This window comes from Microtus oregoni, unplaced genomic scaffold, assembly GCF_018167655.1.
Source record: "Microtus oregoni isolate MIOR12 unplaced genomic scaffold, Mior012 000071F_ref0000514, whole genome shotgun sequence".
Classification (NCBI taxonomy): Eukaryota; Metazoa; Chordata; class Mammalia; order Rodentia; family Cricetidae; genus Microtus; species Microtus oregoni.
Window position 1 is genome coordinate 4,398,244 of NW_024543978.1, and position 13,707 is coordinate 4,411,950.

The 13,707-nt window shown below is 47.6% G+C and overlaps 1 protein-coding gene across 6 annotated transcripts in view; it reads right to left on the minus strand.

Annotated features, from left to right (window-relative positions):
- Positions 1-466: 466 nt before the first annotated feature.
- Positions 467-13,707, minus strand: part of Gnas (GNAS complex locus) — a 49,908-nt gene continuing 36,667 nt past the window's right edge. For 2 of the 6 annotated variants that reach the window (XM_041641788.1, XM_041641791.1), the window contains exons 2-12: positions 12,732-12,804; positions 10,098-10,142; positions 4,526-4,580; positions 4,318-4,437; positions 3,812-3,909; positions 2,070-2,124; positions 1,898-1,971; positions 1,638-1,817; positions 1,429-1,559; positions 1,137-1,204; positions 467-964 (exon numbers count right to left, since the gene is read on the minus strand). In XM_041641788.1, the coding sequence (XP_041497722.1) occupies positions 818-964; positions 1,137-1,204; positions 1,429-1,559; positions 1,638-1,817; positions 1,898-1,971; positions 2,070-2,124; positions 3,812-3,909; positions 4,318-4,437; positions 4,526-4,580; positions 10,098-10,142; positions 12,732-12,804 (1,046 nt within the window). In that variant the 3' untranslated portion in view covers positions 467-817. Of the gene's footprint in view, positions 965-1,136; positions 1,205-1,428; positions 1,560-1,637; positions 1,818-1,897; positions 1,972-2,069; positions 2,125-3,811; positions 3,910-4,317; positions 4,438-4,525; positions 4,584-4,842; positions 4,846-10,097; positions 10,143-12,731; positions 12,805-13,707 lie in introns of all 6 variants that reach the window. The other 4 variants (XM_041641789.1, XM_041641790.1, XM_041641792.1 and 1 more) reach the window with 4 other exon arrangements.

Below are 13,707 nucleotides of genomic sequence, written 5' to 3' on the forward strand. Positions count from 1 at the left end.
ATGTGATTTCTCATTTTCTTATAGTCATCCCCTCTAACCTCCTATATGGCAAGAACTAAATTTTTAATTTAGATGTGTAATTAATCTGCACCCAGTTCATCTTGGTGTGGGATGAATGCTTTCAACTGTTACTCAACTCCCATCTCCCCCGCCAACAGGAAACCCTGCCCACAGACATGCCCCTTCCACTCCCCTATTCCCAAGAGTAGGCTGTTAGCCTTGGGGGGGGGGGAAGCAATGGTAGCTAGCAATCTGTTTAGGGGAAAGATGAGGGATGGAAGCATTGGTGCTCCAAAGATTAGGTCCCCCCTGCCCACCCTCCAATATACAGTGGCCACCTGTCACTCCACTCAGAGCCCTGGGACCCATCTCTCACCATGGAGGCCCAGCTGGTGCATAGACCAAGCCCCACCCATGGACATTGGGACCCACTCGGCGCAAATCAGTCAAATGACATAATGCTTTATTTTATTTTTAATTTTTATTTTGATTTTTTAATGCTGCACAACACAATGTTTCATTTTGTATTTATTTCTTTATTTCTGTTTGTTGCTGCTTTTATTTTACTTACTGAAAGTGAGAGGGAACTTTTGTGGCCTATTTATTTCTTTTTCTTCTGTAGGCCGCCTTAAGCTTACTAAATTTGGAACATCTAAGCAAGCTGAAGGGAAAGAGGGGTTTTCAGAATCACTGGGGAGAAAAAGGAAAGGTTGCGTTGTTAATCATGCCCTATGGTGGGTGATCAACTGCTTTTCAATTACGTTTCACTCTTAATTAATTGGTGCTTAAGGCTGAATTAAATTTGGGTGTTCCCTTCTTAGAGCAGCTCGTATTGGCGGAGATGCATGCGCTGGATGATGTCACGGCAGTCGTTGAAGACACGGCGGATGTTCTCAGTGTCCACGGCGCAGGTAAAGTGGGGGTAGCAATAGTGGCGCCCATCTCCACTAGCAGTGCTGATTCTCTGTGGGCGGAAGACAGACTCAGTCAGCGACCCTCTCTAGGAAGCCCTCACACCCCACCCACCGAGGATCAGTCATTGCTGGTAAAATACAATGGAAGAAGTCTGGGATGGTTCGACCGCCAAACCCAGCACTGATTGGAGAAGTGCGGGACTACAGACAAGCCCTGCTTACCAGAAACTCATCGCGAATGAAGTACTTGGCCCGGGTCACGCGTGGGTCCTCTCCAGGTTCGGGAGTCGCTGCAAACACACAACAAAAGCAAATATTATTAATTATTCTAATCAGTTTAGAAGAATTAGCCTGACACCATTGTAGCCTGTTTCCTACACTCTTGATCTCGGCATAAGAAAATGAAATAAATAAATGTCCCCGTTGCCACCCACCCCCCAGTGGGAGGGGGTGGGGACTCATAGCTACACCTTCACCCAAGAACCACCTGACCAAACCAGTAGGGAGCACGTACCATCCTCAGGAGTGGTGTAGCGAGCAAACTCTGGAAAGTAGTCCTCAATCTTCGATTTTCCAGCGAGGACTTTCTCAGCAAGCAGGTCTTGCTTGTTGAGGAAAAGAATCACCGAGATGGTGCGCAGCCATCTGAGGAGAGAAGGCTGGAGTCAGCGCCGGGGTCTGGGCGCAGGAGCCCTGCAGGGCGGGCTGGGAGACCCCACACACCTGTTGTTCCAGATGCTCTTGAAGAGGTTCAGAGCCTCCTGCAGGCGGTTGGTCTGGTTGTCCTCCCGAATGACCATGTTGTAGCTGCTGCTGGCCACCACGAAGATGATGGCAGTCACGTCATTGAAGCACTGGATCCACTTGCGGCGTTCATCGCGCTGGCCACCCACGTCGAACATGCTGGAAGAGGAAGGACGCTGGGTTATCCTGGGCCCACCACTCTACAGGACAGAGTTAGGACTCGACAACCATCTACTTACTGGAAGTTGACTTTGTCCACCTGGAACTTGGTCTCAAAGATTCCAGAGGTCAGGACGCGGCAGCGAAGCAGGTCCTAAAACAAAGAGCTGGGTCAGTGATCCTCACCCTAATGGCCCAAGATGGGGAATCAGCAACATGGAGCCATAGCCTTGAGGTCAGAGACACACATACCTGGTCGCTTGGCACATAGTCGGCCTGCTTGATCACGTCAATCTTGTCCAGGAAGCTTAAAAGAAAGGGGAGCATGGTGGTCAGCACGTGTGTGCAAACGGTGGGCACAGTAACAACAGACAGGTTTCCAAGGGGGTGGCGGCCTGGCCCTTCACTTTGAACCTGCCTGACCTCACCTACTGTGCATTAATCTCGTTGGTTAAAAGCTGGGCCATCTTGCCTTCACCAATTCAAAAACACAAAACTCCTTCCTATCTATTGGGTCTGCGAAATAGAACATTTCAGATGGCAAACTTTTAGTTTAAATAAAACAAACAAATAAAAATCCCAATCTTGTGGGGGAAGCTCAACTCTAAACACAATTAGGGAAATTAACTTTTGCCTTGTGCAAGACTGGGATAATATAATGTGCAAAAGCAATATAAATGTTGGCTTGGAGGGGTTTCTGGGGCGGGCAGGGTCTGGGAATGGTTTAAAGTAATCAGAAGAGAGAAATCTCAAAGGAGCAGGTCTACTATTTAAAGAACTCCCCTAAGTTTTTTGTTGTTGTTGTTGTTGTTGTTTTTTGTTTTGTTTTTTTTCTCCCTTCTTCCCCTTCCTTTTTACCAGTTCTGAGTTAGTCTGGCTTAGAGGATACACTAACTGGCCCAATCAATCTTACATTACAGCACAGGCCCAGAAATAGCTCCCCAGCCACCCTGGCCTCCAGCATGTTGCCATGGCAACAGAACCACAATTCTATAAATAGATCCTTAGCACCAAATCTTGTGAGAAGACATCTGGAGTGGGGCCAGCCAAACTGCAGCTCAACAAACACAAACCTGGCAGCTTAAGAACCGGGTCCAGGCCCAGAGCCTGCCCCCTCCAACAGAAAGGTAGTTAAACAAGACACGGGCGGGCCACTGTGTGCTGTGTGCCTGGGAGGCAGCTTACACAACTTTTTCTTGAAGTTTCCTTAAAACTTTTCAGAGTTGGCGCACGAGGCAGTCTTCAGGAGTGTACTGCAGTGCTTTCAACAACAACAACAAAGTGGAGGGGCCCCAAAGAAGCTGGCCCCCACAATTCGCCATGGGGTGGCTGAGACTCCTCATCTTGTATCTGTACTTAAGTCCTGAATTGGATCCAGAATACAAATCACAAACAATTCCAGGATTTCCATTTGTTTTGTGTTTCTATAATTAGTGCTTCCAGCTTTTAGTACAAACTTTTGAGAAAAATCAGGAACTTTGTTGAAGGAGGGGGGCTGGGGCCCGTGGGGATTGCTTTTCAGTTCCTTGAAAGAACATGTAACTTTGTGTCTTAAACCATGACTGCCTATATATGTAGTAACACTGAAAGTGACAAAGGAAGTCCCTGTGGAAGAGCTGGCCTAGGAAAGGGTCACTGTATTCCCCCCTCGCCAGCCCCAAGTAGGGGTGCCTTGTGTCTTATAAGGCATGGGCAAATAAAAATATCTTGTGTGTTTTTATGATGGGACCACTACGTGCTTGCTGTATTGTGTACGCCCCTAAATGCTTAGGTCATTTCCACGAGTTCCCACTTTACTACAGTAATTACTGCCTTGCTCTAGCAGGTATTAACTGTTTATGTAAGACATTATCAGTATGCTATAAAGCACAATTAAGAGCTTTATAAAACAAATGAATCCGACTAGAACTTTCTGAGTGCCTGTGGGTTAGCAGCTTTTATGCGTGTTTCCGTCTGTCGTGCGTGTGCACACGCGTGTGCCACTGGCTACTTACTACTGGGCACAGTCAATCAGCTGGTACTCGTTGGAGCGCTCGTAGCAGGCACGCACTCCCTCGTCCTCCCACAGAGCCTTGGCATGCTCATAGAATTCCTGAAAGAGAACCCAGGAGAGAATGTTGGTTGGAAGATGTGCACACACCTGCCCTGGAGGCCACAGTTCACTATGTGAGTTCAAGCGTGAGCCCCGCTTGAAGCAATGTGTGGAAAGGGCCTGTGGTCCTGCTAAACCCTAGAAATCAGTGGAATTAGCACCATTTCATCTTTGGGGAGCACCCAGAGTCATGGGTAGATGCTTCTGTCACTTATGTTGGGGCGGGGACAAGCAAACATCTTTATTTTGGTATTAAGCATAGGCTTTGAATGAACGTATGCATTCACGTGGCAAGTATGTGTCTGGTCAGTCTTGCCTACATGCAAGCTTGTCCCTTGTGTTCCCACTGGGCCTTGCTCCTGCTCAGGTGAGCGGGGGAAGGGAAGCCAGGGTTGAGGTGGAGCTTACAGGTGGGAAGTCAAAGTTGGGCACGTTCATCACGCTCAGAATGTAGTCGACGCGGAATTGATTCTCAGGGTTGGCCAGCTCCACAGGGGGTACCAGGTTGCTCATGGCGGCCACAATGGTCTGAAAATGATTTAGCAAAGATGGTCAGAGGGCAGCACTATGGGAAGAGGGGGTGCTAAAAGATATGAGCAAGAGGGAGTGCACATACTTCAATGGCCTCCTTCAGGTTGTTTTTGATGTCCTGCACTTTGGTGGCCTTCTCACTACAGTGGAATTGAAAAGAAAAAAGAAAATCATATTGCATCCTGACCATCAGGATGTCACCTTCATTGAGACATGTCAACTAAAAAGCATAGTATTCTGTTCTCCAAGGAGTTGTGGGTTCAGATCTGTAGAAATTAGAGGCACCCAAATAAAAATAAATTATTTCCCCAAATATGTCCTAAGGACACACCCAACAGGGCCAGATTAGTAATGTGGCATCGAGATCTCCATCAACTGTACCAGAAATTGCACCTGGTCCACCTGCTATTCTAACCACACCTAAAAGCTTTCTGGGCAGCTCCTTCTTGACTTATACATATTGGGGGTTGTGTGGAGGTAGGGTTAGGGCACGTTGAACTTGGGATTCAGAATGTTGTGAAACCCAGGCGTGACAAGTGTTTATTATAGATGTTAGGGCTGCCCATTCCCATATATTTACTTGTAGATTTATTATTTATCTAAATAGCTGTGAACTTGTCAGAGGGAGATGGTATTCTATAGGGAGATGATACTTGGGGCACCATGCCTCAAGGCACTTTTCTTTAATGGTGTTAATATACACTGGCCCCCAGTTGTGATTAGGAGACCTTTCTGGTCCCCACATTATTGGTAGGTATGGAGTTCATGTATACTGGGGGAGGAGCTGGCCAAATGGTCCATGGCTTCTTATTTTAACCAGTCCACGGGATAGCTGATGTGGTCTTTCTGGGGTGATCTGTATGCAGTCAGAGTCACTGACCCCACAGGTAAAGGTCACAACCTCTAGCTATGGGGGTGGATGCTGTCCCCCAGATGGAACGTTAATTTCCAGAGGTTACAGAATGCCGTGTGTCTTTTAGGAGACAGCCTTTATACCAGGCACAGACATAGGGAATCGTGGTCTTGTCTTTAGGGGACCAGCAAAGTCCCCCTTGGTTGGAGCAGATCTCATCTTGTCTAGCTTGAGCCTTGTCTTCTGCATGTGTAGTGGGGGATTAGAAGATCAGCAAGACTTGTAGAGAGTGAGGCCTGATGGCACAGAACAGGACATGGAGAGGAACAGGCTATCTTTCTGATGGGGAAACTGAGTCAGGGCTGGAGTTGGTCGTGACAAAGTTAAGACAGAGCTGCTTTTGCTGACCTCTGTGATAAAAGGCACAAGATGGATATAGTTAAACCATCCCCCCTTCCCATGAAATAGGGTAGAAGATTAATTCACAGGGATACAAGATGGGGGACCAGCAGCAACTATAGCCAGGGGGAAGGAGGTGGCAGGTGGGCCTCAAGTGGAGATCTAGGGTTCATGTACATGCCTGCCAGGAGGGAGGGGCTATGGGGGTCATGTGCATGCCCACCAATGGGGTGGGGGATCTGGGGGTCTCATATATGCCCACCAACAGGGTGAGGATCTGGGGTTGTGTGCATGCCTGCCAATGGGGTGGGGATCTGGGATCTCGTATATGTTATGCCCACCAACAAGGTGGGGATCTGGGGGTCTTGTATATGCCTACTAATGGGGTGGGGTTCTGGGGTTATGTGCATGCCTACTAATGGGTTGGTGATCTGGGGGTCTCATATATGCCCACCAACGGGGTGGGGATCTGGAGGTCTCGTATATGCCTACCAACAGGGCTGGGCTCTAAGGGGTCTTGTATATGCCTACTAATGGGGTGGGGATCCGAGGGTCTCGTACATGTTATGCCTACCAACAGGGCAGGGATCTAGGGGTCTCATATATGCCTACCAACGGGGTGGGGATCTGGGGGTCTTGTATAGGCCCACCAACGAGGCAGGGCTCTAAGGGGTCATGTATATGTCTACCAATTGGGTGGGGATCTGGGGGTCTCATATATGCCCACCAACAGGGTGAGAGTCTAGGGGTCTTGTGCATGCCTGCCAATGGGCTGGGGATATGGAGGTCTTGTACATGCCCACCAATAGGTGGGAAACCTGGGGGTCTTGTATATGCCTACCAACAGGGTGGGGATCTAGGGGTCATGTGCACACCCACTAGTGGGGTGGGGAACAGGGGATCTTGTACATGCCTGCCAACAGGTGGGAAATCTGGGGTCATGTGCATCCCTGTCAATGAGGGGGGGATCTAGGGGTCTTATACATGCCTGCCAAGGGGTTGGGATCTGGGGGTCTCATACATGCCCGCCAATGGGGCAGGGATCTGGGGTCGTGAGCATGCCTGCCATCTGGGTGGGAATCTGGGGGTCTTGTATATGCCTACCAACAGGGCAGGGATCTGGGGGTCTTGCACATGCCTGCCAACGGGGTGGGGATTTGGGGGTTTTGTACATGCCAACGAACAGGGCGGGGATCTGGGGGTCTTGTATATGTCTACCAACAGGGTGGGGTCCTGTGCACACCCATCAACAGGGTGGGGACCTGGGGTCGTGTGCACATCCGCCATCTGGGTGGGAATTTGGGGGTCTTATAAATGCCTACCAACAAGGCAGGGATCTAGGGGTCTTGTACATGCCAGCCAACGGGGCGAGGATCTGGGGTCGTGTGCACACCCGCCATCCGAGTGGGAATCTGAGGGTCTTGTATATGTCTACCAACAGGGCGGGGATCTGGGGTCGTGTGCACACCCGCCATCTGAGTGGGAATCTGGGGGTCTTGTATATGTCTACCAACAGGGCGAGGATCTAGGGGTCTTGCACATGCCTGTCAATGGGGTGGGGACCTGAGGGTCTTGTACATGCCTGCCAATGGGGTGGGGACCTGGGGATCATGTGCAGACCCACCAATAGGCCCACACCCAAAGAACCCATTCTTTCACAAAGAGTTGTAACAGCCGATATTTAAACAGGGTTCTTCTTCCACCCAGGTTTGTGTATTTGGGGAGTGGGCTCTGTGCTCTGACTGATCTCACTACATACTTTTATTGGGGTCCATCGTTTAGGTGGCTCCTAGACACTAATCTTCCCTGGTAGGTAAGGGTTTGCAAGGTTTAGGGCTTGGGGATACTCATCAGCAGGAGGGAGGGGCTGAGTGCTAAGGTCCCACGTCATGACAAGGGAGAATCAGACCACCCCCTCCCTCCCCAGGAGGAGGGCAAGCTGCCTCTCTTTACATCTGTAATAAAGCAAACCCACCACTTGGGGGAACAGGAAAAGGAGGCAAGAGGAAAGGCCCTTTGGCTCCTGCAGATTGGAGGGGCTGTCCTAGGGCTGGGGGGTGGGTGGCATGGAGGCTTGGGGGGAGGGGGCGAGATGCGGGAGTTAGACACACCCTGAAAGCTGCCTGGGGGCCCTCAGACTCTTTAAAGGCATGGGGTCCCCACCCCTCAGAGGGACTGGTTCTCTTAGGGAGGCGACGCAGTTCCCACCCTAGTGTTAAACGTGGAGACTGGCTATGTGGACATCTAAAAGCATGTGTCTGATGGCCCTAGTACTCTGATTCAGAGTTCACAGTGAGCCTCCCCTATCCTGCCTTGGGACAAATCTACTCCAAGATATTTTTTTAAAAAAGGGTTCCCAGCCATTGGTACTGAGAGCCCCAATTCTTGGGTTTTAAGGCTCCACAACAGAAAAATGAGGTTATATGAGTATTAACTACTCCAATCAACCTACAGGTAGAAGGAAGCATTTCCCCAGGGAAGATTCCTCATTCAGTTTGATATTTTGTTCTAAGTAGTAGTATGATAATTGGAAAGCTTCCAGTCTTAAAATACAGATATTCTGAGAACGTGTTCAGTATTCATCTACGTATGTGAATAGGTGTGGGAGTGTACCCAGTATAAAACAGCTAAAATAGAAAATCTACAATCTAATTCGGGCGTGTAGTACTAAAACAAAACCTCTCCATTGAAGAGATTACTATGTAGATGGAGCCGTCATATCAGGGGCTGGCAGGTTTGCCCTCCTTTGTAAAGCTGCCTAATGAACTTAACGCTGATTGTGAAATTTAGAGAAAACCCCTTAGATGTTTCTAAACTACGTGTGCCAGTTCCAGGGTTCTATCTGAGTAGTGTTGGGGCTGGAGGTTTCTATAGGATGCTCCCCCACCCACCCCCTTGTTCCACCCCCTAGGATGCTGTCCCCCTCATCCCACCCCCCAGAAAAGTGTAAGGCAGATTAGTGGGGTTAGCATTTTTAGTAGGTCCTGCCCCCTCTCCCTTCTGTTAAGTGGTAGGGGAAAGCTATGTGGAACCCATCCTCCATTTCTCTACCCTATCTTTATGCTTGTGGGGAAAGACAGACAAGAGAGTAGACAGAAGACAGACGCGAGATACAGGGATTGCTGAGACATGCAGAGAATTTTATTTATCAGGCTTGTTAATACTGATTTTTACTTGTAGAGTAGAGAGTCATAGGAGGAAAGACGTGCAGGTATTAGTAAGGTTGAGAGGTTTAGCACAACACGGTACGTAGTAGGCTCTCTCAGTAGGGGCTTGCCACATTCCTCAGATGCCAACTTTTGGTACAGCCGATAATCAATCTATCGATGCCTTTTCTGATTGCTCTTCTACTATACTGTAGCCAATCAAGGATGTCATTTCCTCCTTCCTTTGTCACTTATGTCTAAAGGTTAGGAAATAGGTAGGGACCCCTCCCCCTCCCCCCAGACAACAGAATAGTATTCTTATTAGTTTCCTAAGACCGGGCAATTGAAGCATGCAAGTTGGGATAGTTGGGAGAGGACATAGCGAAGAAGATGGAGGACTGTAGCCATCATCTAGTAGGGGTAATATATTCTAAAAGAAACAGATGAACAAACATGTGTCAGTCACTTTGTCTCCGACCCCCATATCCTTTGACCCTCCCATGCCCGGTCTCAGAAGCCATTTCTTTTCGATGTCCTAGACTAGAAGCTTCTCTATGAATTGATATGAGAAATAGCTGCTCCGTCCTGCATGCTGAGTGAGCGAATGGAGCTGGATGGATGCCTGGCATGCGTGTGCGTGTGTCTGCAGGCATGAGATGCTTGTGGGGAGGAGAAAGCAAAATAATAAACAATGGGAATGAGTGGGGTGCCGTCACAAATGCTCTTGTTCACTGATTGATGTAAAGTGCCTTGCGTTAAAATTTAAATTTTTTTTAAAATAAATTTTGAGGCCAGGTGTCAAGGTCAATGGCCTGCCACAAAGTGCCATGACATTAGGCATATATTTTCCCCAAGATAAAATACTAGGAGGCAACGAATAGTTTTAATTGAGGAAATATTAATTTTTTTCCCCAAAGAGTATTAAAATTTTAAGGTTAGACTGACCACTGTGTGGACAGAATTTAATGATTTAAGTGGAGGGGAAATAAAGACCATAAGGAAAATATCTATTCTTAAAATCTTAAATTTTCCTCAGAGGCTGAGATGGCCAACTTTCTCCCAGCTGCATCCTTTGGGCCAAAACATTTTCTGTTGAGCACTTTACTGGATTACGTGACATTTGCAAATGCACACCAAAATGGCTGATGGCCCTGAGATGATCTCTATTCTGCTCCCGAGTCTGGTCCTCAGTTTCCCCACTATGATCTTCATGTTTGTTTTGTCTGTTAGAAGAGTTTTCTGTTTTTGAATGTGCCTACCCATCGCTGTTGCTCCTTGCAGCCTGCGGGTCCTCTTCGCCGCCCCTTTCAAAGAGAGATCGAAAGCTCACCTATCTGCAAGGCACTGCAATCGCACACAAACCCCACAAAGCCTCTTGCATCCCTAAATAACCAGGTGAGAGCAACCTGACAGTCCTGGGCACTCCTCCCGGTGAAGCCTTAGGTGGCTTGCCTGACTAACTGGGAATGTCCACTGAGACTGTAGGCCGCAGGGGGAAGTGTTCCACACTTTCCTGGCTGAATTAGTGGGGCCCTCAGGAGACTCAGGCTGGAGACAGGAGGGACAGGTAATTATTTTCTTCTGCTTTCACTAAATGCACAGGCACCAAGGAGCCGTGGAAGTGACTTGCCATAGACCGCTTGAGACTATGGGATTTCAGAAGGCTCCTGGCCCTTACCGTCAGATCTCCTCATGTCCTTCCTGGCCTACCACAGCACAAATGGGACATTCCTCATTTCCTGGTGTGAACTGAATCACCTTTCTGTCGTGGTGGGGGCTACGTGTGGGGCATAAACACGTAATCAATTGGCTCAACCAGGGTTCATCTTTCCTGGCATTAAAACTTCAGGAAGTTAGCTCTGAGTTAGGAAAGTCTATATTTGACCTCTGTATTTCTGAAGGTCAAATTAATATTATGTTATACTCTTTAAAAATGTAATGGCGGCTAGGCCAAGAACAGGGTATAGAGACTTCTGGTCAATACCACAGTGAGAGAACCTTCGAGGCGTAGCTGGACCAGGTCAAAATAGGGAATCCTGCCCCCCATGGAAGCTCCGAATATCACTTTCATGGGCTAAATTTATCATCTTGGAGATCCACAAAGAAGGCAAACTGGGAATGCCTCTTCCTCTTTTCAGAGAGAAAATAGAAAGGAGAAGTTCTGGTTTAGAACCCTCAGCTGCAGCAATATTTAGGGAGAATTGGCTTTTAAAAAAATAAGACTTTAGGGAAATTTGTAAACTAATAAAACTTTAAGGATGACATCGCTTCCATCTGACTCAACCTAACAGTGGCTGCTGTTTCCTTAAAATGCTAGCCACGTCCCGCAAGGTATTTTTGATTAAATATTTTGAGGTGCATGGCCAGATTATTTTTCCTTAACTAGCCTCATAATAAAAAATCCCTCACATCTGGGGTGGGATGTTTTCGTATTCTGCTTGCTGACAGGTGCCAATCTCCTTGGTTAGGCTTTGAGAAGGCAGAATTAGGAATTAAGAATCCTAGAATCGATTTCTCGTAGGTGACAGTGATTTACTCAATAGGTTAGATTATGGGTACACAGTAGTAACTGAGTCAATTCTGAAATTAGTGAGCGAGGCCCCTCCCCACTGCCTATTAACTAATCTTTGAATTTGGGGTTATAATTTAAAGAGCATTTGAATCCAAACCCTTCACATGGGTGATGTCATCTTTTTCTAACCTGATTAGTCAATCTAACAAATTCTAGAAGCTTTCATAAAGAGCAGCCTGTGGCATCCTGAATCCCCAGCGCTTAAGGCTTGGTAGGGGGCAGAAGTAGGTGCCCCTCCCCGGGTGGTTAAGTTAAAATACAACCAAAGGCCAGATTTTCAACTAAATCAGGGTGAAGAAAGGGGGTGGGAGTATTAACCAACCAGGTTAACTAACCAGTAATTACAAACTAGTGCTTCTCACCTAGAGATTAACCAGTGAAAACAGCCCAAGGGAGCAAGTTTATCCTGTCTCATCACTGAGAACAATGGGGGCTAAGCAGAAAAGGCAAATTCCCTACTGCATCGAGTGATTCCTCAGTTTGCATTCTTCATGGGAGGCAGGACCCCATATTTGCCTCCTCTCTCTCTCTCTCTCTCTCTCTCTCTCTCTCTCTCTCTCTCTCTCTCTCTAAGAAAAATCTCCATTCTCACGGCAGTACTGTATCGCCATATTGTCTTAAACCAGGAAGGTCATTTCAAAGGCAAAATGCCCCCTGGACTAGCCAGAAGAAGCTAGTTTCCTGTCTTTTCATCATTTGTACTCTTTTCCCCCCCATGTTTAGGTAAGAGTATTGATTTTGTTAATTAGAGAAACATTAATTCTGCAGGGGCTAAGGATGCACAAGCTTGAAGCTTGCCGGCCTCGTGGCTGTGGATTCTAACTTTTAAGTGAACACGTAGCTGAACCGAGGTTTTCCTGATGGTACAAAAGCCCACACCAGTTTACTCCAGTAAAACCCGCAGGGTGGTGGGTGGGGACCTCCTGTGCTGGCCAGCTCTGGCTGGACAAGGGGTGGCCAAGGCCCCGTCGGCCATGTTGGAGCCGCACTGCAGCAGACCGAGGCTGCAGCAGAGGACCTGGCCTCAGAGACGCTGTCACCCGGCCAAGTGCTGTTCACTGTCCTCTGCAACCAGGCACCATTTTCCAGCGCGAGGGGCCGCTTGGGGTGGACACGGGTGCTTTTACTGTTATTCCTATTGTTGCACCAAAGGTTGAGATGGGAGTGCACCCATCAGTTCTTTCCTGGGCTGTCTACTATGCAAATTAGAAAAAAATAATTAGTGGCAATTAGCAGCTGCGCTTTCTGGACGTTAGTACACACTCTCCTCCAGGCCAGGCACGGGCCACTCCTGCGCACCCTGCTTGGATTTGACACTTACTCGCCATTAAAACCATTAACATGCAGGATCCTCATCTGCTTCACAATCGTGCTCTTGCCAGACTCTCCAGCACCTGAGAAGGAAAGCGAGGGGTAAGACAGATGCTTGCCACACTTGGCGTGGATGATGGCCTTGAGAAGCAGCAAAGCAGCACACACCAGACACAGTGACACAAGTGCAAATTTCCTGGACGTGACGACGCCGTGAAAAACAGACATGTCCAACTTAGGGTCTACCTGAAGTATCTCACCATAGAGTAACAAGCAAGAATTAAGGGCTCTGCTGTTTTTAAGATAGATTTTTTTTAATTTTTAATTATTTTGTGAGTTTTGCTGTTGGTTTGTTTTCTCTTTGGGTTTTTAAAAATCATGAAGTTATGAGGGGATGACGTAATTGTCATTGGAGGGGCAAAAAATTTAAGTAAAAAATGTGAACTTAATATTGAAATGTGGTCAAAGGTACACAGAAATGCAGCAGCCACCTAATTTCCTGTTTGTTAGATGTGTTATGGTTAAAATACCCAGGACTGGCAGGCAATGCCTAGACACTGCAGACCCCCAACGTCACATCATGTCCCGCTGCAGCACCTCCTCCCAACACCAAAGCAGCTGCTCTCTAGCATGCTTGCAGTCCGCCCTAACACCAATGCTACATTGTATTCACTTATCCACTCCCTTTCCCTGCAAAAGGAATCTTTCTAAAGATACTTTTCTTCTGGATACAACTACCATGTTGCAGAGGGAAATGGAAGGCCATCAATTATCTGTCAGCAGCAGGGGGTAAAAAGCAAAAAAACAAACAAACAAACAAACAAACAAACAAAAAAGGAGCAAAAAACAAAGAAAAAACCCAACACAGTTTAATATCAAACATGGTACTTGAGACCTTCTTAGCATCAGGCAACATGCAACATTAACAGTAAAGAATTAAAGAAAAATGACTTTCATTGTATGCACAAATATTCCTGGAAACTCCT